The sequence below is a fragment of the Frieseomelitta varia genome, unplaced genomic scaffold, assembly GCF_011392965.1.
Source record: "Frieseomelitta varia isolate USP_RPSP 00005682 unplaced genomic scaffold, Fvar_1.2 scaffold_281, whole genome shotgun sequence".
NCBI classification, from domain to species: domain Eukaryota; kingdom Metazoa; phylum Arthropoda; class Insecta; order Hymenoptera; family Apidae; genus Frieseomelitta; species Frieseomelitta varia.
The window spans coordinates 1,092,227-1,118,127 of NW_025110014.1; the positions used below are offsets into that span (position 1 = coordinate 1,092,227).

Below are 25,901 nucleotides of genomic sequence, written 5' to 3' on the forward strand. Positions count from 1 at the left end.
TTCAAATTCTTCCAAGTTTGTCATCACTCTGTGATACTTTGCAGTACTTTTACTTTGTATTCGTTGTTAAAAAACAAACCTTTCATGAAATAGTTAAAATAAATCAAAGTATCCTTCCGAAACCCAGTGTTGTAATATCAAAGACTGTCTTTGAAATCCAATATCACTATTAAAGAATACCCTTCCAAAATTATTATTCCAATATTACAATATTAGTCCATATTAAAGTACTCCTGTAAGATTACTATAATATTACAATATCAAAGTATCCTGAAAGCTAGTATTATAATATCAAAGTGTGTTTTTAAATCCAACATCAACACCATGTCAAAGTATCCCTTTAAAGTTAATACCAATATTACAATATTAGTCCATATCAAAGTGTCCCTTTAAAATTATTACAATATTACAATATTAGTCCATATCAAAATTATTACAATATTACAATATTAGTCCATATCAAAATTATTACAATATTACAATATTAGTCCATATCAAAGTGTCCCTTTTAAAATTATTACAATATTAGTCCATATCAAAGTGTCCCTCTAAAATTATTACAATTTTACTACAACCCAACATTAATTCGTGTGGGACAAAATACCCGAGATAAAGCGAGGAAATTCGAATCGGATTGGTTCTGAGTTTCTAAATTAGCGCTAGACAGTCATTAGAAACGTTTCACCGTGAACTCGTAAATCTTGTCGCGGGGCGATTACCGATGCTTAATTAACCGTTGCTACATGAAAAACACACGCGTTCCCCTGGCAATCGGCTTGCTTTCCCGAGTATGTAACGTAGCGTAATCCAAACCGCTGTTTCCCTCTATCTGCAGACACATACCAAAGGCGAAGGCCACCACGATGGCGGAAACGCTGGAGCTGAAGCGTATCGCGGAGAACACGAAGATTCAGAGTAACGTGAAGTATCACGCCGAATTCGAGAAAGCGAAAGGCAAGTTCACCCAGGTGGCCGACGATCCGGAAACGCTGAGAATCAAGCAGAACAGTAAGATCATCTCGAACGTGGCTTATCACGGCGAGCTGCAGAAGAAGGCCATCATGGAGCAGAAAAGGACGATGACCGGAGAAAATGGCGAACAGATCGGTGAGTCTGGACGATTGTCCACTGGTGTGAACACCAGTTCGAAGCATTCGTTCCTATCGTTGTCTCTTATGGTTTAAATGTTTGCATTTGGTACCAGGTTTTTTTTTTTTTTGTTTTGTTTTTCTTAACCCTGTTTTATGTCCTCGCGATACTTGAAAGTATCAGTATTTGTACTTAATCGAGATAAATGTTTCCTTATCCCTTTGACGTTGTATTTACAATAATTGAAGTATCTAGAATGGAAACGAAAGCTTGTCTATGATTAATAAGTACTAACGTGTATCGAGAAGTATTTTTTTTTTTTTTTTTTTTGTTTGGTTTTACTTGTTCTCGTAATTGTGAAAAAAAGCGCGAAGAAAAGCTTCCTTTCACAAAACAACGCAGTTGAAATTAAACTACCCTCGACGTACTAACACTTGCAAGAAGAATCCATCTGTATATTCGCTTATCTGTCTCCCTATCCGTCCCATCCCATACGCTCGATTCCGATAGATCGCAATAATAGCGCTAGGTATTCTACGAACGCGCACGATAAACCTAATCTGTACATACACACCAGCGAGGAACCTAGAGGCGCGTATCTCTGAAATGCGAGACATCGGCGAATAGCGAATAGCGAATAGCCAATATTAACAGCGAACGCCGTAAAGCCGGGAGGAGACGGCTTTAGTTGGTTGGCGTTTCGTATCGTTTCTGGAATAGCATCTCGGCAGCTTGTGTATTGTTGACTTTAGAGTACGTAGAGTACACGGACGGTCCGATCGCGCCTACATCGGGCGTGAACGCGAATCCACCGGCCGCTAGAACAGCGAGCTCGCAGGTGCAAAGGACACCAGGTAGGATCGCCGATTACGATCCCCCCCTTAACGAGGTGAGACCGAGCCCCTATTCCGCCAGGCAAGCCGGGGCAACCACTGTGATTTATACGAGCGACAAGGGACCAGGTGAGTTCTCCACCATTTTTCTTTACCGAGTAATAAGATTTCCACCTCGTCTTTCTTTTTCTGTTTCTTTTTCATTTTGAGGAGAGAAGTTACAGTTCCCAAACGCTAGAGTTGGAATATTAATTAGCAATTATATTTTACTCATTTTACTCAAAAGCTAGTGCTAGAATATCACAGCAATTATATTTTCCCCCTTTTTTTTCAGAAGCTAGTGCTAGAATATCACAGCAATTATATTTTATTCATTTTACTCAGTATTACAGTAATTATATTTTACTCATTTTACTCACTATTACAGCAATTATATTTTACTCATTTTATTCAATATTACAGGATTATATTTTACTCAAAAGCTAGAGCTAGAATATTAGAGTAATTATATTTTACTCATTTTACTCAATATTAAAGCAATTATATTTTACTCATTTTACTCAAGAGCTAGAGCTAGAATATTACAGTAATTATATTTTATTCATTTTACTCGATATTACAGCAATTATATTTTACTCATTTTACTCAATATTACAGTATTATATTTTACTCATTTTACTCAAAAGTTAGAGTTAGAATATTACAGTAATTATTTTTTACTCATGTTAGTTAATATTACAGCAATTATATTTTATTCATTTTACTCAAAAGCTAGAGCTAGAATATTACAGCAATTATATTTTACTCATTTTACTCAATATTACAGTATTATATTTTACTCATTTTACTCAAAAGCTAGAGCTAGAATATTACAGTAATTATTTTTTACTCATGTTAGTCAATATTACAGCAGTTATATTTTACTCATTTTACTCAAGAGCTAGAGCTAGAATATTACAGTAATTATATTTTATTCATTTTACTCATTTTACTCAATATTACAGCAATTATATTTTACTCATTTTACTTTCTTATAGATTCGTAGTTTTCCTAAAATGTGCGAACGAAAGCTTGGCGTTTCAATCATGTTCTAAATCTTTTCTCTTAGTAGCGAGATTTTTCGCGAAGCGAAAGCTACGCTTTCATGATACAAAGCAAAGCCTGACACAAACTGCGCAGAAAAGTGCAACAACGAGATTTATACGTAATTATGTTAGAATGAATTGAAGTTTTGAAATTGAAGAAGTGTAGAATAGATTAATGTTTTTTTTATAAAAGAATCGTAATTAGATGACATTGTACAGAGCTCTCTTCGACTGATTGTGAGAAACAAGCGAGGCATTATAGTGGCGTGTCGCGTTCTAAATTAAAAAAATGACATACTACGCGAAAGCCACTATAGCAGCTTTTCAGTTAAGAGGTTAAACAATACGAGGTTTGAGCTTTCAATATTGCAGGAGTTTCCTCGAAGGGACACTAGTTCGTGTGGTGACATCTTTTTCATTTAATGTCACGCAATTCGATTTTCAACTCGTTTCACTTAATTTAATTTGATTCGAACGTACAGTTATTTAATTATATAATTCAATTGATTCTATCATAAGGATACAGTAACAACAATTGCTCGGTCAGTTGATAGGCTATTGCAATTATTAAATTAACAGTAAAATGTTACCATTTCTATTGCAAGTCGCGTATAATTAATCTACGAATCGATTTATTTTATCAAGCTACAGAACTCGCGGTGATCACGTCTATATTTTGTCGAAAGCTCTTGATTCAGGCTAGAAATTTACGAAGAAGGGACAAATGATCGTAACAAATGGAACACCCTGTACGTTATCTGCTCTATTTCCTTCCGACAGTGATACTTAAACATACAATTGAAACATACCCGGGCCTCGTTTCGTGTACGATTAGCCATATGGGTTGGCCATTCGTTACGCAACCGGTAATACGTAGTTAGTTTCAATAGATCGCCTTTTAATTGGATTCGAAGTTCGAACGATAGATGGATGGATGCAATTCGTTTACTCCTGTTTTAACTATTATCGCCATTATTTCTACAACGTCAAGGCGAATTTCACGTCGTCGTTCCACCACATGGACATTTGGAAAATTCACAAGTAATTCGGATGAAAAAAGCGCGGAAGATCGCGAAACGATCTAACGTAACACGTGACTGAGGAAGATGTTGTGGTTAACGGTGGCTGGTCGCAAAGTATTATTACTGTCTTCTGTGTGGCGTATTTACTTTTCGTTTCATCGTTCCTTTTTTTTTTTTTTTTTTTTTTCAACTTTTTGTCACCAATTCACTCGCAACCGCTTTTCAATTCTTGTGCATCATTTTTCTTGTACCTGTCTGTTCGTCGAGCACGATGCTCGACACGCTAATACGTGGTTAAAAAAAAAAAAAAAGAAATTGCGCCTTCGATGAAGAAATGTTTCGCAAGTCTGACGAGCCGTTTTTTCAGTGACGAATCCACCGGCCAGGAAGATTGGCTCGGTGGCCGATATAGACCCAGTGAACGAGTACTACGGGTCGTTGACGCCGGCAACGAATAACAATCACGTTCCACAGCACATGCAGTCTCCAGCACCAGCCACCAATGTCGGGGTGAGTTGTTTTCTTGGTTTCTAGGAGAAAATTCCGATACTGAACGATTAAAGACTCTGTAAAGATATTGCCAATTGGCGTAAAAGAGAAACTAAATAATAAATTGTAATTTGCCTTGGAAAGATGTAGTCACTCTGCGTGTCGCAGTTTCCTTTACGTACCTTTCTCGCCATTTTTGTTTTGATTAATTTTTAGTTTTTTTGTTCCCTAAATTTGTGCAAAGTTTCGAATTTAAATTAAAAATTTCAAATTTGTGAGTAAATTTGTGGTTGCAAAAATTGGCGATTTGTCCACAATGTTTCACAACGTGTACAATATATCAAAGCTCGAACTTTTTAGCTAGTGTTTAGAATTATCATCTATTCTAATGTCTCTTCCCCCCTTTCTTTCGTCAGAGAGTGTACAGAGCGATGTACGACTACCAAGCGCAGGATCTGGACGAGGTGAGCTTCTGCGACGGCGACCTGATCGTCAATTGCACGGCCATCGACGAGGGCTGGATGACGGGGCTGGTGCAGCGCACCGGACGACACGGCATGCTACCCGCCAACTACGTGGAACCAGTGCAAATTTAAACGAATCACCTCGCGTCCGTTTTTCGCATTTAAAAAAAAGAAAGTCGTCGCAGACCTAGAATTATAGTAATTCCACTTGTTGGGGACCAAATTCCGCTCCGTTCTATTAAGAAATGATCATCGACCATCTCGGCACTCTCGTCGGAACTGCAGTGTCGATCCACATTTTTCGATCGTCTTTCTTCCTTCCACGACGACACAATCCTATTTTTTTCCCCTTTCCCCCCCCCCCCCCCGTGTCCCGTGTCGTCCGAACAGTTTTACACACTTTTCGAAATCATTCCGTTGCCTCGAGGATTCCACGATGCAACGACGATGGGATGGATATCAATCAAGGTGGCAAAGACTGGAAGAACTTTCACATATTCCGTACGCAGGCATGTTTTCCCTCGTTTTCGTTTTCTCGTTTTTCACTTTTTACTCGCAAATGACGAGACACATTTGCTTCAACGCGATCGCATTTATTATACTTACACGCAGGATTGTTCCCTCGTCCAGAGATGTTCTTTCGGTCCTCGTGTCCATCTTCGTCGTTTCTTCGTTCTCGTCGAAGAATTTTGGATATTTATTGACGAGCACGAAAACGAAGTTGTTGCAATATTGGAGTTGGAAGAGACTCGGGCTCAACTACCAAGCCACACACACACAGACACACACTTACACACACACACACATTGTTCATTGTGATCCGGAAACAAACAACGATGTGCCTTATCTACATACGTAGACCTCGTCGAGTTACGTCGATCCTTTTTTCCGCGAGCTTTCCCCGACCACATTCGCCGATCCAGTGGAAAACGGCGAAGTGGGGAAAAGAGAAAAGTACGCGTATCAAGTTTTACGTATCGTCGTAGCACACGTAAAAGGAGGGAGTTTCACAGGAGATATCGAGCGAAGGATATATATCTAGTTAGGATCGTAAACGAAGAAGAAATTTTATGTAATGTAATATTGTTGATAGGAACGTTTTCGTTACACTTGCCTTACTCGATCCGACGCGTTTCGAAAGAAAGCGACGATCGCCGGGAACTTTTATTACCGTTGTCCACAATTAACGACAATTAACCGACATTTACCTAGAAGTAGTTGTTAAGTTTTATCGAGGTTATCGAGGTTATCGCCTGTATTAAAAAAAAAAAAAAAAAAAAAAGGAAAATAAAAAAAGAAATATGCTTCTCGATCCTTTCAGTTACTGAAGTATCTGATCTCTGTCAGCGTTTTAATATTTCAAGCCTTTTTATCATTTTATCGAACGATCGATTCGGTATTATCTGCACAGCATACACTGCTATAGTTGTACTTTATATACTTTTCATTGTACATCTGCAAACGAGACTTGAGATTTGAGAACAATTCGAGAATATTTCCAACATAGTTTTAATGTAATTACGCGTGCGGCTCGTTTTCACGTTTCTAACGTTTCAAGTGCGAAACAGTACTGAAAGGATTGGGGATCGCTTCCCGCGGATATACGTTTATATTCTCGCGGCGAGAGACGGGTTTATCGGAGTTTCGATTCCTCGAGATGGCTTTTACAGCGGTTAAATGTACAGATAAACATGCCGAGGAAATTCCACGGGTAACTCTTCTAAATTCCGAGAGACTGACCGCGCCTCCGTACTCCCGTTTCTCGTCTGATTTCCATCAAATGCCTTGGATCATTGCCTTTCTCAAGAAAATTAGTTTCTTCGCTCTGCTGGAAGAAGAAAAAAGAGAGAGAGAGAGAGAAAAGAAAAGAAATTTGGTTCCTCGGACAGAAGACGTATCTAATACATTTGTATTTACCTGAGTAGAGAGAATAGAAGAAGTTTATAAGCTGTAATGTTATTATACGAAGGAAATGAATAATAATGTTGTTGCTTACGGAGCGTTTGCGTACGTCGGCGTTTCCGATGTACGCGGTCGTCGTTCGACTTTTCGTGATAAACCGCGAGGAGATATATTTCATATTTTTGGAACCATGTTAGCATTATTATTATTATTATTATTATTAATAATATTATAAATATTATAATTATGTCCCCTTTTTGTAATTATTAGAACGCCGATAAGTCGAAAAAAAAATCTACGATTTATATAATTGAGAAAGCATACAGAAAATATATGTTAGCGTTGTTTAGAACAGATAAATATTATATTATGATACCAGATCATAAACAGTGAATATGTTATGTAAAATCGCCGCCTACGATTATTGCTCTGTCCCCCTTCTTTCTCCAAATCTCGCATAGTAGAGTTTCGTTTCTTTTCGTTTTATCACAGTGGAGGAGACAGAAAGAGAAAGAGAGAGAGAAAGAGAGAGATCCTTTATTATATTTTTACACAACGTGTCTCTTACTTTTCTTTTTCGCTTACATTCCTTTCTTTTTTATTATGTCGAAGTTACGAGCCCTGCTCTTCCATGAGAGTCTGAAGAATTTGGTACTTCTCAAATTGTTTGTCTGTCGGTAGTTTAAACATCGATTTGTTAATTAAAAAAAAAAAAAAAAAAAAAAAAAAACAAAACAAAGAGCAGTGCGGTTGGCCTCAAACAAGAGATCCTCTTGCGAAACAGAAAAGCCTACTGCTGCTGCAAATCAGTGACAAATGAGATAAAACGCGGCGTTCAAATATAAAAAATGCACATTTATTGAAAGTGATATAAGTACAGTAAAAGGGGTAAACTGTAGCGCAGTGCTGAGTGCACGTTCTCAGGTTGTGGGGCTTGTTTCTCTTTTCCTTTTTTTTTTTTTCTTTCTTTAAACAAACCCCGGGCAATGTTTGGCTCGATGAGTGAACACGCGAGAGAATTGAGCGCGAAAAGCGATTAAAATGCGCTCGTACGAAGGAAATGCAGCGACTTATATTTGTTTATATTTATATGGAACGATTCGAAAGATCATCACGAATAATGCCCAACTTTGTTATACGAAGCCTCTCGCAGTTAGATCTCAGCAATGTCTCGACATCGTCTCGTTAATTGCCGAGAGAAACTCGGAAATTCAATCGTTGAAATTGTTGAAATAACTGAGTGCATTTCTCAATTGTATCAGCTCCCTATCACTTTCCTCGTTTTCTCGTTCTTTATCATTTAATCACCGAGATTTCTCTTTCCAACGAGCAGATTGAAAATTATCATTCGGCGACGATTACACGCAAATCAATTACGCGAACGTTAACGAAAGAGATCTCGATTTAATTAAAAGACCGACGCGTCGCTTTTTTAACTAATTGGCGCAAATGATACAATCTTCCCTCGGGAAAATTATTCTCTCTCAGCCGAAAGCGAAAAAACAATTGCGACATCACGAGACACGAAAGCAAAGAAGCAAAAGGCGCCAACGATCGCGAAACGATAATTGAATTTAACGCTGAATTGACGTTGAAAGAGTCTGTCCGAAATCTAGTGAACCGTTTCAAGGCCGTTGCTTCAATACTCTTTCAACTTGAAAACAATGTTTCCGCGGGAACACGCTTGACATTGATGAGAAACGAGATTCGGTTTTTCAGATTCAATAATTCAATTGGAAAATCTTGGAGGATGACATATCAAGACAATCGAGTGCAGCGGAGATTGCTCTACATTCGAATGGCCTTGGAACATCAATTGATGTCAGACAGACGATACTATCGATCCACAGACCGCACTGCTTTGCCACATCGGTGAAAGAACGGAATAAACGTACACTGCCAGCCACAAATATTAGGACACCGAGGTTGATAATTAAATTTCAAGCGAGTCAAACGCTTCTTCGCGTTTTCTCTTTCGAGATATTTTATATTATAAATCTTTCGCTGCAAATTTTCGCAAGTGTAATTAAAGTATGAAGTTACGTATGTCGTACTTTCGATATTTTATTTATATTCTTGCATATATTTCGTGTGAAGATTCACAATCTGTTTATTGTACGTGCTAACTGTTACAAGTAAAACCTATGTCCTGATATTCATAATTGGCAGTCTACAATCGCAACGTACAATCCACAAAATCGCGGACAATAAATTCTTCCAACGTTATTATTCGATATAAAACACTCAACGCGATTATTTCCCAACTATTCGTCCAACTCCAAAGAATCGTTTGCCAGACTTTTTGTTTCCAATTTTTAATGCGTACATATTACAATACGGGACGAAGAAAAATATTCCTCCTAAAAGTCCGCCAATTATTTTATTCGCGCTCGTCTAACATTCCTCTTTTTTTCCCTCTCTCTTCGAATTTTATACTTCGTCTTATTTCATCTATTCTCATTTCCATTTCAATCTGTCGAGTATCGAACGTCGGCTATTCTCTCTGGACCAGCATTCTCGATTATACACAAAGGCTTTCCTTGATACGAAACGAGGCTGTTTTCTCATTCACGGTGAACTCGATGGCGAGTAACTCGAGACGAACAACTGTCAATCTGGCTGCACAAGTTGAACTTCGCGATAAAATGTGTGTTGCTGACGGATATAGAGGATCGTACACGATATTTTTGGATATGGATGGATTCGCGATTAGGGGTGAGCTGCTTGAATGAACGCCTACACAGCTACGGAGCATCGATCTCGATACTTGTTGTTGATAATCGTTGAACTACGCCAAGTTAAAGACCAAAGGAATGTTTGTACTCGATCAGTTTTAATGGGAATGATAAAACTTGAATTGTACGAACCTATGATTAAAGCTACGAGTATAAAAGATTTCGAAGGTAATCGTTACAAGAAATAGTGCAGAAAAAGAAGAGAAATTCAATCCGAGTATATACGGCTATTGAAATCTAAATTCTACTTGCTAAATGTTAAATCATATTACTCGATTCCAAGGTTCAACGAAAATTAAATGAAAGTAACATCTCTCTTTTTTTTTATTCTTTGCGTGATATAATAAAAATTTATAAACAAACGATAAAGAAAAAATGTTCGATCGTTGCGAACGTGAAGATTCACTTCTCCTCCGAGTAGAGATTCTAACCCTCTATCTTTTTTTAATCACAAGCGACAGGTTCAAACTGAAAACCCGCATGTATAAAATTTTTAAAACTGCTCACGACATCCTCCACTAAAATCGTTCTAAATTTCTTTAATTTCTCTTCCGAATGTCTTCTAAATCTCTGAATTCTAATCACCCCCTGTTCTGGTTTACCTTTCTAATTCCTGACCAAAACGAAGCAACAATAACGCTGAAAAGCCAAGTAGACGAACAACTATTTTGAACCTTTGTTCCCAACAGAAAATCAGTCTAACTTTTTCGCCTTCTTCTATTTTTCCTCCCCCCCTACTCAATCACAATCTGTCAAAATGAAACAAAACGGTGGAAAAAGCGAATGAACTAATTAATTGACTCTTGTAACGTAATCCATCGAGCGTCCCGGTGGCTGTGTAGATCTTGCGTCGCGTCCTCTTCGTCCTGATCGAGGATCAAGGCTTTTTTTTTTCTCTGGGCGTCGTGCGTCGAAGGATCCGCGTGCTGGCAGTGTTTCTTTAAACGTAGCGTGATCGTTTCCCTTTCTCTTTTCAATTTCCCATTCTCATTAAAACGATACATGTATTCAGAGAAGTGTAATATGCGTGCGTGTACACGCGTGAACTGTGCACGCGTGTCGTCGCAGAGAGAATATTTTTTTAGCCCGTCTGCTAATATCCGGCCAGGTCGGCGAACGTCTGATCCATCTCGTCGGCGATCGCTTTGTACTTACAGCGCTCGTTTACCACCACGTCTGCAATGCAAAAGGGAAGGTTTTAGGCAGTATTAGTCGGACAGTTAGATGCCGCGTTAGTTCCCGGCGTCTTTCACCGACGCTGATTTTTATGCATTTTATACGTTCCACAATTCATTCACCCTAGTTTTTCTTTTTTAATTTTATTTTGGTTTATTTCCTACACGAAATATATATACGGGAGTGAAAATTTCTAAAGTTTCCGACTACAATATTCGGAAAACGAAAGAAAATTTAGGTTTCTGCGTGGAAAGCGTGTGAATTGAAATATTGTAACGTCGGGGCGTTCAATGCATAAAAATCCGCGGTCTAATTATTAATATCTTGTTAGAAAGAGAGAGAGAGAATGTGTTATTAACTTGGTAGAGGAACTGTCTTTTACTTCAACCATAGATTCATCCCAGTTTTAGTTAGGAACTGTAGGTATATCTTACACCTTTATTCGAGGTAGTTTAGGAGGAATAATTAAAACTACAATTTTTAATTTTAGATCGTTATTATTACTTGTTAGTACTGTTAACAGGCGAAGATTCAGAAAGGATTTTACGTGTGAGGATCCCATGTGTGAAAGAATACATGGAGTAAATTTGAACGTTTTCTCTTTATTTCCAGAAAACATTTATCCTTAGAACGTTATCTGTGCTCACAATAAGTACAATAGCCAACAAATAAGATAAGACCGTAGTTTCAGGGCTAAATCTTTATTTGCCTGTTTGCCTGGTTACAATGATCGACGAATGAATACGAAAAACTCGTGAGTCGTCGAATGCCAGTACTTACCGAATACGTTCTCTCGCTAAATTGGAATACTATTTATAAACGAGTGATTCGACTGAACATAATCTAGAGTAGGTAATAATCAGTGAGTAATTTACAAAAAAAGAAGAAAAATTAGGTGTCGATCGAATAAAATTGAAAAAGTAAACGAAAGAAAGAAAGAAAAAACAGAACGAAAAGGAGGGATCGAACGCGAAGGGAAGTATTTGTTTCAGATATGCAAGAGTTTTTAGATACAAGAGTAATAGTAATAATAATAATAACAGTGTAAGCGAAATGGCCGGTTTTACAAAGTGGCCATGACAGTGTATTTCGTGTTTGTTGACCGATGCACGAAGATTGGCCAATTACTTCGACAGCCGTTGGACACGTACGATCGCCGATTATCAATTAATTCTTCTCGATCAGCTCGGTGAAGGTGAGGTCCAAATCGTCGCAGATGTATTTGTACTTTTCTTTCTCGTGTACGAGCTCGTCTGAAACGAAGAGTGTTTTCGTTAGAAAGTTTATACGACCAAAAGCGATAACTGACATTACGTGTACGTATACTACGAGACAATTTTTGTATCCTAAAACGTAGAAAAAGTTTCAAAATGAATCGATGAGTGAAAAAATGATCTCCGATGACAAAAAAAAAATTGATTTTTTTAACTCTTTGTACTTTGGTTTCTACGATATTTTATTACCGTATTGAAACTTTATTAATTTCCGATTGAAACGTCACTCGACGAAGCAACTTTTAAAAAGAAAAAAAAAAGACAAAGAGTCAAAGTGAAGAAAAAAAAAAAAAAAAAAAAGAAAGAAAAATGATAGTCACAACGCCAAAGTGCGTTCTTAGACGATAATTTCCTCCGATATCCCCATCTTGTGTCAACTCTACAAGGGATTATCGATCGACGTTCCATTCTCATGGAAAAAAAAAAAAATTAGTGCCTCGTTAGTTAAGTAGCTGGTTAAGAAGCTTGAGAAGTAGAACTTACGGATTACGTGGTTAAGAGCAAGCGAGATTGTGAGAAAGGTGATTGTATGATATTTTTTTGATGACTTTTATATATATATATTTTTTTTTTTTTATTAATTTGGTCGAAGCGTTAGAGGGGTTGGTTAGTGGCTCGTTAGACGCCGTAGAGTTCCTCGAATGCCTGATCCAAGCCGTCTCCGACTTCCTTGAATTTCTCCTTCTCGGCCACCATTTCATCTGCAAGCATTCGCAATGTTATTTCTCGATGAAAGTTCGCTAAACACAGTTCGATGTCTGCTTGTTGGTTGGTTCGATGTCGGTGTGGTAAAGTGTCGGAGCAGAATCTAAGAGAAATCTACGAGAGAAGGTAAGTGCTAAAGCTGTTGGAAGTTGTGGTTAAGAGAAGCTGTGAAGCGTCGGTCTCGCGACAGGAAGCGGGGGCTCTAGAGCAGATTGAATCTGTTCTTGTTCGAATGTTTTAGTAGAGATGAATGAGACTGACGTATCTTTGACAGCGGCGTGCAGACCATGAAGTCTGAATTATGGTTTATGATGCATGACGTAACGTGGCGTATGTAACACGAATATGTATATATATTGCACATCTAAGCGTACAAAGAATGACGATCCTTCGTTCTATCTGTAGTCTTTTTTTCCGAGTCGCGATCTCTTTTGTAATTATTTATTTACCTTATTTCGTACGGTAAATTAAAATGAATGTTTACTGAAAAAAAAATAGTGCCAATTTTATTTAATTCTGTTTAATAAAATTTGATTTAATTTTTACTTGACACAGTTAAACATTTTTAATCGGAGATTAATCAATCAGCAGCTGGCGAATACTTTACGATTTTCCGAGATCGCGACTGAAAACGCAAGATCTACACTACAGTCTATTTTTTTTTTTTTTTTTTTAATGAGAGAGACTATTTTTTAGAATTCTACGTTTTTCCACGGATTTATAGAAAATGCAAGGGACTGATCGAAAGTGGTGTCGATTCGAAGGAAACGAACATGGCGTCACTCGAAACTTTCCTCACGGTCGCGTTCTCCATTTAAGAGAGCTTCGACGGTCCAGAGGAAAGCAACGGTTATGTCACCGGTATTTTACGTCTCCGTGAATCACCACACGACTTCGGCATCGAGGACCTTTACACTTTACACATATGAATATACGTACGTCTATATCTACATCTATACACTTACTGTACACTTACTCTATCGTCGGAGATATCTTCCGAATAAACGGTCGAAAGTTTGGCGATTTTTATCGATGGAGAAGGGAGAGGGTGGTCATGCTGGACGAAAATTTCGAGGACTAGCAAAGAGAAAAAATAACAAGCTGAGTTTTACTCACCACGATTATTTCGATACGTACCATGGACACGCGTGATCTTTCCGATTCTCCTTCATGTGCTGCGGCATGCAACAACTACGCACACAGCTAACACAACGGGCAGCGTCGTCTGTTATATATATCGCGTTGTACACACAGTTGGACATGGTCAGTAGTTTATTGCTTTCCTCTTTCTTTACTTTTTTTTTTTCTTTTTTTTTTTTGTTAAAAGATCCGGGAGTCAAAACTTTCACGGATTGGATTAGAGACAAACTGACAAAAATTAGAGAAAAAAAAAAGAGAAAAAAAAAGAGCAGGAAAGAACGAACATACATTCGCACACGTTGGCAAACAAAAACAAACGACACGCTGTTTTTTCAAAATTAAAATATATATTACAAACAGTTTTATAATAATAGCAATATGTATATAATAATCATTACAATGATATTAGTGTTATTATCGTTCCATTCGTTTGTTGTTTCATTAATATTAAGTAAATTAATAAACTAAAACTCTCAAATGTGAAACTCAAGTATCTGCAAGTTTCCTGTTTTATATATGCATTTTCTCTTCTCCTCTCGCTCTTGTTTTCACTCACTCGCTCATTCATTTTTTCTCTCTCTCTGTTTCTTTCGTTCATCCTTTCTTTCGCTCTGCTGGCATTTTCTCGAAAAAAATAAACAAAAAAAAAAAAAAAAAAAAAAAAAAAAACGGGAATGACAAAGAAATGTCATCATCGTTCAACGGTTGAACGCGTGGAAACGTAATTATTGTGCTTTCTTTATCTTCGTTTTTCATAATCATGCTTTGCTTCTCATGCACGCACACACACACACACACTTTCTCTCTCTCTCTCTCTCTCTCTCTCTATCTATTTTTTTCTTCTCTTTTATTATCGTTCTCTCTATAGAGTAACTCGTTTTCGATCGCTAGACGCGCTTCAGGATGTCTTCTCGAGATCTCAAAATACAAACATTGGCGTTGCTCACTTAATCACAAATTTCAACCAACATCGAATGTAAGAAAACTCGACAGAATTATACCTCTTTAATGAGGTATTTTAATCCATCTACACGGGAAATCTCAAACACTATTGCACGGAACGTTCTTCGTCTGTTTTATTAAGCTATCCTAATGGAATGATATTTTTAATTGATTTCTATTTGAATTTTGTCGGAGAGAGGAGCCCCTAACCACAGGTGTCTCTTCGACACTCCAATTTAAATATCCGTTCCTCGTTTATCGCGAGGACACGCGTTCCACTTCATTCCGATGCAACATTCGAGAAACTAGCCGCAATCGTGGCATTTCTTCGCGACGAGTTTGAGCGGAAAAACTTTCTAAACTTCGCCTCGACAAGACACCTGGCAAGCCGCCGAACGAACGAGAATCAGCCAAGGGATTAAATACGTAAGGTGGACAGGCAGTTTTGTGTTCCTCGCGATGACAAATCAGGGGGTGGTGACGATGGAAGTTGAGGATTACTAGTACGTAATCATCAGGTAGTCTTGACACGGATGCAGACGTTGATTAATTAATTAACGATATCGATATAACCGCGGCGATCGCAAGGTGAAATGACACGTCGCGAGATATTCGAAGCACTCTTGTCCTTTCTTTTCTTCTTTTTCTTTTCTGCCTTCCTCTTTCTCTCTGTTTCACACGAATCGAGGTTTTCCCGTGATTGGCCACTGTACTGGCAAACGATCATTACTATATAACAAATTAATATCCAGGCACGATCGGTGAACGTCGAGCGGCTCAGCGTGAACCGGAAGAGAACTCTCGCTTCACGATTGCTCCGTCAGTTTAACTGCGATCGCAAGTTCACCATTTCTTTTCCTGCGCGAGGAAAAATTCCAATATCAACGGGATTCTATCTACAGGAATCGAATCTCTTTCAACGCGATCGGCATCGTCTTGTTGTCGAACGTTTACGCGACGAAACGCTGATTACACGGGGGAACACGGTGGTAGAAAATTAGAAAAGGAGATTCCACCCATTCTATTTGGAAAATCAATCCCCATTAATGTTCACGGTTAATGAGATGTTCTTGCTCGAAATCTACGTTAACGTCGTTTCCTTTCCTCAGTCAGGTTGCAACAATATTTCCGGTTGGAGTTTCTCAATGAAAGTTTCTGCCAAAAAAATAATAACAACAATTCTGCAAATAGCGGAATGAAATTCCCCGAAACGAGAAGTGTCAATGTGTTCGCAGAAGAATCTCTTTCTCTTTCGAACTGGAACTCACTCTCAACCTGCGCTGTTTATTATCGTATACGCCTGCTGACGCACGCGGATTAAAATACAAATGTACAAAAAATTCATTACACACTGCGCGTTCTTATAAGTCTTACCTCCGCGCGTATAAAGTTTTAATCGGTTTTACATCTAACACTAGCGCGAAACACGAGTTTCAATGTTGGACTTGTTCCTCGGAGGGATCACCTGGCTGGCAGTGAGCGGTCTCTCAGAAGCGTTTTGACATGTATCACGGTCAGTAAACGAACGAGCAGCGGAAGAAGGCCAAGTACGTTTCATTTTCGTGCCCGAGAGCCCGTGGGGAATTACGGAATGTAAACGATAAGAAGCAAACTCGTTCTTTATTTTTTCCTGTCTCTTCTGTCTCGACTCGCAAACGCGATTCTACGTCGGGGAAGAACTCGCTTGTACCTTCGAATTTGTCAAACATTCCTTCCCAAGCGTTACGATATGTAATCTATTGAGATTTCTCGTGATATGTACGAATCGACTACCGTTTTCTTCCTTGTCGCGGAACTTTTTTAAAAATGGTGTAGCTAAGGCTGTTAGAATTCTCGATAGCGGTAGGTTAATTAATTTGAAAAGCAGAACGATCGTACTGGGGGTCGAATGTGAATCGCAGAGGATCGAATTGAATTAGATCGAACGGAACAAGGTTGAAAATACTTGACAGACTCGATCGAAAAATTCTCCCTCGACGTACACGCTTCGATCGACTTTTGCCTTTTCTATTTCTTTCGTTCTTCTCCCTACGCGCGTAAACTCCGAGATCGTGAGAATGATCAAGCGTCACTCGGTAATGACGAAAGCAAATGCGATTCGATTAAAAGCGAGTGTAACGATGTCAGAGAAAACGAGAAGGGAAAAAAAAAAGACGGAAAATGAAAAGAAGAAAAGAAACACAGAAGGCAAAGGTGAAGTTTTATCTTCGATTCCCTTTAACGAGCTGCACACCCTATCTCTGTTTCTTTTTCCCTCGTTTTCCTATGTATTACACGTTGCACTCGTTTGCTATCGTTTCGTTCTTTTCGGCAAGAGAAACACAATCGTTCGAGCGTACGCAGCGCATGAAATTTGTAAATGTTTCTCTCTCAAACGAGAAAGAGAGAAGAATGAAAGAAAAGGAAGAGAAGAAAAGAACAAAAAAAAAAGTAATAGAAGCTGTCAAACGCTTTCACGAAATGTTTTATGAAAGCACTCGCGTCGCACAGCGTGTGTACGTATTTTGTTTTCTCAAACGATACACCTCGCTGAATATCGTCCAACTTGGAAAAAAAACTTGAAAAAGAAAAAAAAAAAAGAAAGAAAGAAATCTATCGACGATCGACGTTCGTTCTCCGTCCCTCACCCCTTACGAAAATCATGGTTCCACTGCGTTTATTTTTACTCTCTTTAAAAAGTCTCTGCTTCGTTCTTTCAATCGCGAAGTAATCGTAACCCCCTAACAACTACGTAATCCTTTCTTTTCTCAACGTCTCTGATATTCGTTTTTTTTTTTCTTTTCTTTCTTTTCGCTCGTTTTTCCATTACTCATATCATCTTTTCTCTCGTCTTTCTTTTTTTTCTTTTTTTTAATTTTCGTTTGCTCTCTGTATGATTTCTGTCAGCCGCGAGATACGATCTACATGTTCTGGATGTCATGCAGGGTGGCCTCCATCTCTTCCTGGAGCAATTTGTTTTTCTCTCTCTCGGCGGCGAGGTCGTCTGCAAAGATCACCGGTTAGAGGGAGATTGCACACACGCACACAACGAGCACAGAACGAGCGCGCGACTGTCTCGTTGATCGCGGGTCTACGTGCTCTCGAGGGTTGGCAGAGGTTAGAGAAAAATGGAAAGAAACACGTTCTGATCATCGAGCAAAATACACACGCGACACACACGTGACCGGTTACATCACCGGTTTCATTTAGGTTTTAGATCGTCGTCGTCGTCGTTAGCATTAAAATCAGCTATTAGCATTAAAACACGTGAGATAGACTTCGACTGCAAACGACAGGCATGATGGAAGTGAAATCGATCGAAACTTTCCCAAAAGTTGCCGATTTTTAAAATCATTCTTCTTGGTGAAAAGAAGTTGATAAAATGTTGAACTGTTCGCCAAGGTGAGGGATACAAATTTCTAGTACTCCACTTAGACTGTCGTCTGCGGTTCTATTAATCATTGGATGCATTCAAACAAAACTCGGGGAGCTGGGCAAGAATTTTGGAATGAAGCGATGTTATGTTACGGTTCGTGGTTCGTTAATAGATATACCCTAAGTTGGTTATCGCAACTCGTCTGAATGCAATCTCTTACTTTCGGTAATTCTGCTCCCTTCGACTCGTTTTCTTTATTAACGTTCGATTTGCAGTTCTCTCTCTCTCTCTCTCACTTTCTTACTCTGACTAAAGAACATAATCTCTAAACGCTGAAGATTGAACTAAAGTACCAATGAAAATGCTTTCTATATATATATATAAAAGAAAGAAAAATAAAAAAACTGTTCGAGAAAGTAAAAACTGTCTCGAATATGAGAATCTCGCGCGATGAGACGCGAGAAAAAAACGAGAAATTCGAGAGACGATCCAACATGGAATACGCACCTTCGAGCCTGTCGACCTCCTTCTGCAACTTCTGCACGGATCTTTCTGCGAACTCGGCACGAGCTTCAGCCTGTCGTAACAGGAAGAACGAATGAGTATAACCGCCCTTTCACACTTTCACGTGATTTGTCGTCGATTTTAAAATTTCTACGGGGACAACTAAACTGTCTGTACATGCGTCAATGGCAATAATTTACAGTGTATTACGCATACGTATATTACGTGGCATTCAAATCGAAATGTCAAGAATAGAAGACAATAATCAAGTATTTTCTATTAAAACATTAAATATTTTATATATTCTCTTTTTTTTTTTTTTGTTATGTATCTTTGTTTTAAAATCGACGGATTTTACTTTCATTTGTTTTCATTAGTATTAGTACAACTGCACTCCAAAACAATTTAGCGTTAGTCAATTGCACACGTTATTTTCTGTTAATTTTAAGAGTTTTGATTTCTTTTTTTTTTTTTTTTTTTGTTTTGTTTGCTAACGATTCAACACCCAAACATTCGTACCTCGTTGAAAATTGGGCAGTATCGATATCCATTCGTCGTTTATCAGGGAACGATCAATTGCTAATTGAAATCTTTTTTTGTTCTTTGTTTTTACTTATGCGTAATATGTGGTACTGAATTTATGAAAGGTGTGCAAAGTAAAAGAGGGATGTGTACTAAAAAGAAAAAAAAAAAAGAGCATCTAATTAAAAGAAGCAACAGGACGCAGTATGTACAAAATTCTGCTAACTCAATCAACTCGATTAATAATATTTCGCACGACGAAACCAAGTATTGTATGTATATGTATATACAAGAACGCGAGATATAAAAACATGTATCTTCCGAAGTGTCTGTTTTTTGTACAAAAATTCGCGGTATATTTAAAATACTGCACCGGGTGGGCCGACTGCACTTCCGTTTCGACTCTCACTTACCTCCTTCAACTGACTATCCAAAATCTTCACCTGGCCCACGAAAGTCTCCTCTCTTTGCGTTGCCTATTTTTAGTCAAGCGCAAAAAAAGAGAAAAAAAAAGAACGATCTCACGTTAGCTTTGCAAAAATTAAATAAATAAAAAGAAAAGAAAAAAGAAGGTGAAAAATGAAATGAAACAAAACAGGATGAAAGAAGAAATGACTGAGAATGATGATGGCAAAGAATTACCAGAAAGAGAGCAGCGTGAAACGGTGAGGGGAGATTAGCGTAAAACGTGGTGAACGAGTTAACGATTTAGTGTGTTTAGCAGAAACACGCGACGACAAATCACACTCTGGTCAGAAAAGACCAAAAAAGAAAAAAAACAATCGGATGCAAAACACTGTGGAAAAGGATCTGTACCTCCTTTAGGCGAGAGGTAAGAGTCTTAATTTGGTTCTTGTACTCCTCTTCACGCTGGTTGGCCTATAGTACAGTAACGTGAACATTATGCATCTCGAACATGGAAATTTACTGTTTCTCGATCTCTCCATCGACGCGTCTCTCCTCTTTCTTTTTATTTTTTTTATTCTGTTCTTTTTCGCTTGGTTTGTCTTTTATCTTTCTCCTGCTCTCCTCTGTCAAACGTGCACCACACACGTTTTGCGGACAAACGCGACGATGCATTTCAAAACCCCTCCGTCTCGAGCAATCGTGCATTCATTTCGCGCAACCGTGACAAAATCGCGCGACGCTCCTCCGTTTCCTTTTTTCTATTTTTTTCCAGCAATTTTTACGTCACGCGAGACAATCTGCCGAGAGGCCGCGAGCAACGAGAAAGGAAGGCTCGACGTTTGTTAATGAACGCGACATTACGAACAACAAATCGAATCTGACTTTTCAATCATCTACTCGACAACGAATGGCTAATAAATTGGATTATAGATTGCGAGCTTAACATTTTGCACTCCGTATCGTGAAATCGGTTCTTTATTGTTTGTCTGTTATCTTTAGCGATAAAAAAAAAAAGTGGAAAAGAGGAGGCGGCTACCGTACAGATAAATTTATCAGCGTAATGATTTTTTTAAAAATAAAATTCTGATCGAATTGTCGATCGGGAAAATTTAATTACAGATAAATTTATCAACGTAATGATCTTTTCACTGTAAAATTATGATCGAATTGTCGATCGTGAAAACTTAATTGATCGGGACAAGGGTTAAAGAGTGAATTCAGAGTATAGCTTAAAATTCATATGCGCGCGAGAAACATTTACGAGGTACGGACTGGTCGGTACGAACGTGAAATGAATTTAGAAGAAAGAGAAAGTGAAATAGACATATGTATATATATATTCGAGATTTTGTAGGTATTTGTCGTGACTGGTTCTAAGCTGGTACTTACCTTCTCTTCGGAGACCTCGAGGGACTTCAGGTTGTTGCCAACTACGCGCAGCTCCTCCTCAAGCTCGACGATCTTCCTGTAAAACGAACGAACCATTTACAACGAATCCATATCGGACATACAAATTCCTACCTGAGTGTGTGTGTGTGTGTGTGTGTGTTTTTTAAAGCGGGAGAATACTGGCCGTTCTTTTTATTTTAATAGAATAATTAAATTTGATCTCTTCGACACTGGATTTTTATGAATTTACTGAACCGCAGTCTTTTTATTTCGAACGAAATAAAATTTTTGATAATTCTCTTTTTTAACAACTCTTGATTAATAAAGAGTAATTTCTGTCTTTATTAATAATTCTTTTCATAAAAATGTTTTAAAGATCCATTGGATGGTTCGGATGATGCTTTCTCCGAAGAAATGTATAATTGTGCAACGAGTTCTAGATTAAAAATATTCTTCCAATAATTGGCGATAATTTTAGATTGATTCATCGTCGACCAGCGTTCGTCCCTTGTTAGACAAGCGAGGAGAAGAACTGTTCGTGTATGTCGAAGAGTATTTTGAAGAATGGCAAGAAGGTAGAGAACAGAGTGACACATGCGCAAACTGAATCGCCTACCTTTCCGAAAGTTCAGCCTTTTCCTCGGCACGCTCGAAATCCTGTTCCATCATGACTAGTTTTCTGGCGACCTGTGATCAACAGCCACACGTGTCATGCGAAAAAAAAGCAAGGATGATGAGGATTAAAAAAAANAAAAAAAAAAAAAAAAAAAGAAATTTACGAACAGAAACGAAAAGAAAAAAAGAAATATTCAAGTAAAATACAGAAAACAAAAGTTATATCGTAAAAAAATGCATGCAAATGGCCAGCAAGTATCGGGTCTGCTCTCCTCCTTTTCCATTGGTCCGCCAGTCTGCTGCCGAGAGTCGATCGTGACTCGAATCTTGGTCAAAACGCTCTTACATAGATACTTCTATCCGAGAAAATGAAATTTCGTAAACGACATGTAAATAGCCAAGGAAACATACAATCGTATTTAATTATTAAATTCCCGAGATTCCATTCTCTCGGATGCAAGAACTGAAAGAGAGATCTCAGTCATAAGCGATAACGACTAAATATTGTCAATTTTTATACAGAAGTTCTCTTCCTTTACAACCTAAAACAATTATTCTACAGATTCAGGCCTCTCTTTTCAAAGTACGATCCGTGAACGAGATCGATCGCAACTGAGCGGAACCTCCTCTCAGTTCAACTCAAACAGCAATAAAACTATGTGAATTTTCGTCAAAATGAAAACTCACAAAAAAAAGAAAAAAAAAAAAAAAACAATCAAACGGAGGAAACACACTTCCGCACGTGATCACGTATTATCAGTGGCTTTTAATCGTGTCTTTTAATGCGTGTACGTGTACATATTGCGTGACAAGCGCACATCCACGTGAACTCGAGCGCACGTGAGAAAGTGTAGCGAATAAACAGCGGGTGGGAAAATTCGGGGCGCAAAAGGAATTGGCGCGGGTTGTTGTCACGGGCGCACGCTCTCAAAATTTCGCAAAAGTTGCGTTGTTAATGCAAGGAAAAGAGAAGTGTGGTGAGTGATCGATTTTTCATTTTGTTTGTTTCTGAAAAAACAACGGGATGCTTACGACTCTCCGGCCTCGGCACGTTCCTCGGCACGTTCTAGATCGGCCTCAACCATGGCCAATTTACGGGCGACCTGTATAAACGACACACACACGGTTTCTTTTTGTTTCGTTTCTCTCTCTCTCTCTCTCTCTCTCTCTCTTTCTTTTTCCAGCCAGTCACTCGGCTCGCTCTTTCTCTCCTTCTCTCCCTTTCCGTTTCGCGCGCGTCTTCGTGTTCCGACCAGGCATCTGGGCCAAGATCGGCGATCTCGCGCCTCGATCTTGCCGCCATCACCGCCCCACGGTCGAGATCACCGCGTTTCCGACCGGCTCGATGCCTGCTCCGCCAACTGGAAGAGCTCACTCCTTTCCCGTCCAAGTGCCTCGTCGTTCCATCGACTTCACTCGGTCTGGTTTTCTCTTTTTTCGAAACGATATCTCGAACTTGGGCGAACTTCCAAACTGATATGATATCGGTGTAGTTAGTCGGAAGTTGCACGGAGCTGGCGACTGACTTAGCTCGATTTCAAAGATTCAAGCGGTGGAATATAAAAATTTTGTTCGTGGTTTTGTCTCAGCTTTGACAAAAGAATCGATCTGTTTGCCTCAAAGAAAAAGGTAATTAATTACACGTTCTCCGACCGTAGAATTGTGAATCGATAAGCGCTGCAAATAAATTAATTATCTGGCAAATGGAATCGAAGATTCAAAGATATGAACACGTTTTATCTCCACTCGAAAAAGCTACCAAACCTCTCGATCCTCCCAAGAACTCCATCTTCACGTTCCATCTACCCGACCGAAAGAAAACAATTTTAATCGAAAATTCTTGTTCCGCCAGCCGTGATTCGAGATATCCCGTCCTTCGACGTTCTTCTAGACTTTGCCAAAAATTCGACGCGTATCCCAGAGGAGACTCAAGTGGAACGAGTGGAACGAGTCGGAACCACTTAATCATCTCTTTGTTCCTTCGCAAATATTCTCCCATTTATCCGAGTTAGCTCGCCGCGCTCGGTTAAGGGGTTAATAGTATTCCGTGTTCTTGCGCGCGCGAAATCCCCACCGCGCGACGGGAATCGCAAATATTGAACCAGTGAAACACTAACCGTGAAACGTGCTCTCCTTTCTCTGTACTGGGCCATTTCGTTCCGAGCCAGACTACAGTCGAACGAATAACAGAAACTTGACGACAACGAGGCACGACGAGAACAGAATTTTCAACAAAAATTCCAGATAGAGCTCGTGTGGGCTCGGTCTCCGCTCGGTGGAGAAACACGTTCGGATAATCTTTATCGGAGGTGCTCTGTTCCAGAAACGCGTCTCGCAAAGAGCGAGCAGCGAGAACAGATAAGGAGTGAAGCGAGAGAAGAGCGTTCCTCTCTCCGTTTCGTTCGCACGAGATCGTCACGAACGGATGGAAATACACGTATGCATACATACGTATGATACACGCAGTAACAGCGAGGTCACCGTGGAAAAAACGAAGGAGAATAATTCACGCCCGACTCGCGCGGCATCAACCACGGAATGAAGCTGTTCACAGCACGCTGGAATGTCCCTTTCGTTCGTTCACCACGAAGACCTTTCGTTCTACGCATGCAACCAGCCAGTGTCTTTTATGCGAGCGTGACGCAACCCCCTCGTTCCACTGCCGCTTCATCCACGTGACAATTCTTCGTGTCACATATCTTTCATTTCGATGACTTTTTCACTCGATATATATATATATATATATATATATATATATATATAGGATGGTCACTGAAGGACTGAATGATACAGAACAAACATAACTTTTACAAACACACGTTTTTTTTTTAATTTCTTGTTGTTTTATTTGGAAATATAATTAATGGATCTTTCTCGGTATTTTTTTCTATAACCTACAAAATATAGAAAAAGATTGAAAGTGAACAAGTTGTGATCTTCAGTTTTTCAGTGGCCACCCCATAGAAATATAGAGATTTCGAAGTAACACGCGGGTACTGTAATTGTGATTTTTTTTTTTTTTTTTTTTGGAAGCACAATTGCGAAACACGAAATAATTTTCGATCGAAACCAGAAAAATTGATATTTCGCGAAACGTTATCAGAGCCCCGATACAACCGGGCCAAAGCTCTTGGCATTTGACGAGAGGTTTGCGCAACGTTCGCGAATCCCAGATAAGCAATTATTGCATCCGGGTTAAAACACAGAATGAAACGTGCTCACACGCTTGGTTAAGGCTCGCCTTTGTTGAGTTTCTGCAATAACTGTTATGCGTTATGTTAAATTATGTTAAAGAGACAAGCGGAATCGGAATCTCGCGAGTTTCATCCGTAGTCACTGCAAACGTTAAGAGACATTAGCACACAGCTTTGATTAGTTTCCAGATGCTTATTAATACGATGACACTCGAGAGAGATAAATGATGAGTCTGATTATATATATATAATGTATTATTGGAAGAGGATACAGACGCGTTGAAGTTACAACGATGTTCCTTGAAATACTAGAGAACCGTTCTACGCGAGATTATTTTTTAGTAAGTGATCTTCTTCGATCGTCTAGCGAGTTTACGAACGATTAGTTTACACGTTCAATTTTCTTCAGTTCGCCAGGAAAGTTCCGCGAATGATTTTTACTTTATTCTCGTAAGAGACGGTCGTTCGAACGTATCGTAACGTGAAAGCGAAATCAAATCTACGGAAAGAATTCCAATCGCTTTAGACGCGCAACAGCCAAGTGAAGGAATGTCGTTATTATTTCGAATTTCAAATTATCACCGCTCAAGAAAGAAGACGAAAGACGAAAATAAATTTTGTTTCTCGATGCGTGGACGTTGAAGTAAAACGCACGTTTCATTAATCTTTGTAACTTCGACGTCGTCGGGGCGCAACCTACCATATAAACAGAGATGGATTTTTGGAATATTTCTCTGAGCTACGTTCCGAATTCCAGGAAAGCGAAAAGAGGGCGAGTCATTGGGCAAAAAGGCAGCACCATTTTAATCGCGCGAGGGAACGAGAGGCACACGATCTACCTTCTCATCTCACAACACAGAATACGCGTTAACCGTGTATTTTTAACGAAGCCAGTTTTTCCGATTAAACGAACCGAACACGCGGTATTTATGACGAGATTGAGAAACGATCATCCTTATATGCAAATAAAAATTTTTTTTCTTTCCTTTTTTATAAAACTGGCACTTGAAACTTCCTTTTCCTCGTCCCCCCTCCCTTTTTCTTTGTTCCAACAAAAC

At 38.9% G+C, this 25,901-nt stretch overlaps 2 protein-coding genes across 27 annotated transcripts in view; one reads left to right on the top strand and one right to left on the bottom strand.

The window, feature by feature from the left end:
- LOC122529256 (LIM and SH3 domain protein Lasp) overlaps positions 1-5,328 on the top strand; it is a 37,842-nt gene extending 32,514 nt beyond the window's left edge. For 2 of the 3 annotated variants that reach the window (XM_043655195.1, XM_043655197.1), the window contains exons 3-6: positions 836-1,107; positions 1,842-2,051; positions 4,397-4,539; positions 4,935-5,328. In XM_043655195.1, coding sequence (XP_043511130.1) covers positions 836-1,107; positions 1,842-2,051; positions 4,397-4,539; positions 4,935-5,114 — 805 coding nt within the window. In that variant the 3' untranslated portion in view covers positions 5,115-5,328. The remainder of the gene's footprint in view (positions 1-835; positions 1,108-1,841; positions 2,052-4,396; positions 4,540-4,934) is intronic. The other variant, XM_043655196.1, reaches the window with a different exon arrangement.
- Positions 5,329-7,718: 2,390 nt separating this feature from the next.
- Positions 7,719-25,901, bottom strand: part of LOC122529252 (tropomyosin Per a 7.0102) — a 35,794-nt gene continuing 17,611 nt past the window's right edge. For 6 of the 24 annotated variants that reach the window (XM_043655178.1, XM_043655180.1, XM_043655182.1 and 3 more), the window contains 5 exons: positions 22,682-22,752; positions 21,035-21,110; positions 20,054-20,116; positions 18,719-18,788; positions 11,378-12,048 (listed from right to left, as the gene is read on the bottom strand). In XM_043655178.1, coding sequence (XP_043511113.1) covers positions 11,963-12,048; positions 18,719-18,788; positions 20,054-20,116; positions 21,035-21,110; positions 22,682-22,752 — 366 coding nt within the window. In that variant the 3' untranslated portion in view covers positions 11,378-11,962. Of the gene's footprint in view, positions 10,796-11,377; positions 12,049-12,552; positions 12,771-16,494; positions 17,840-18,718; positions 18,789-19,650; positions 19,714-20,053; positions 20,117-21,034; positions 21,111-21,650; positions 21,722-22,681; positions 22,753-25,901 lie in introns of those variants that run through there. The other 18 variants (XM_043655179.1, XM_043655168.1, XM_043655188.1 and 15 more) reach the window with 10 other exon arrangements.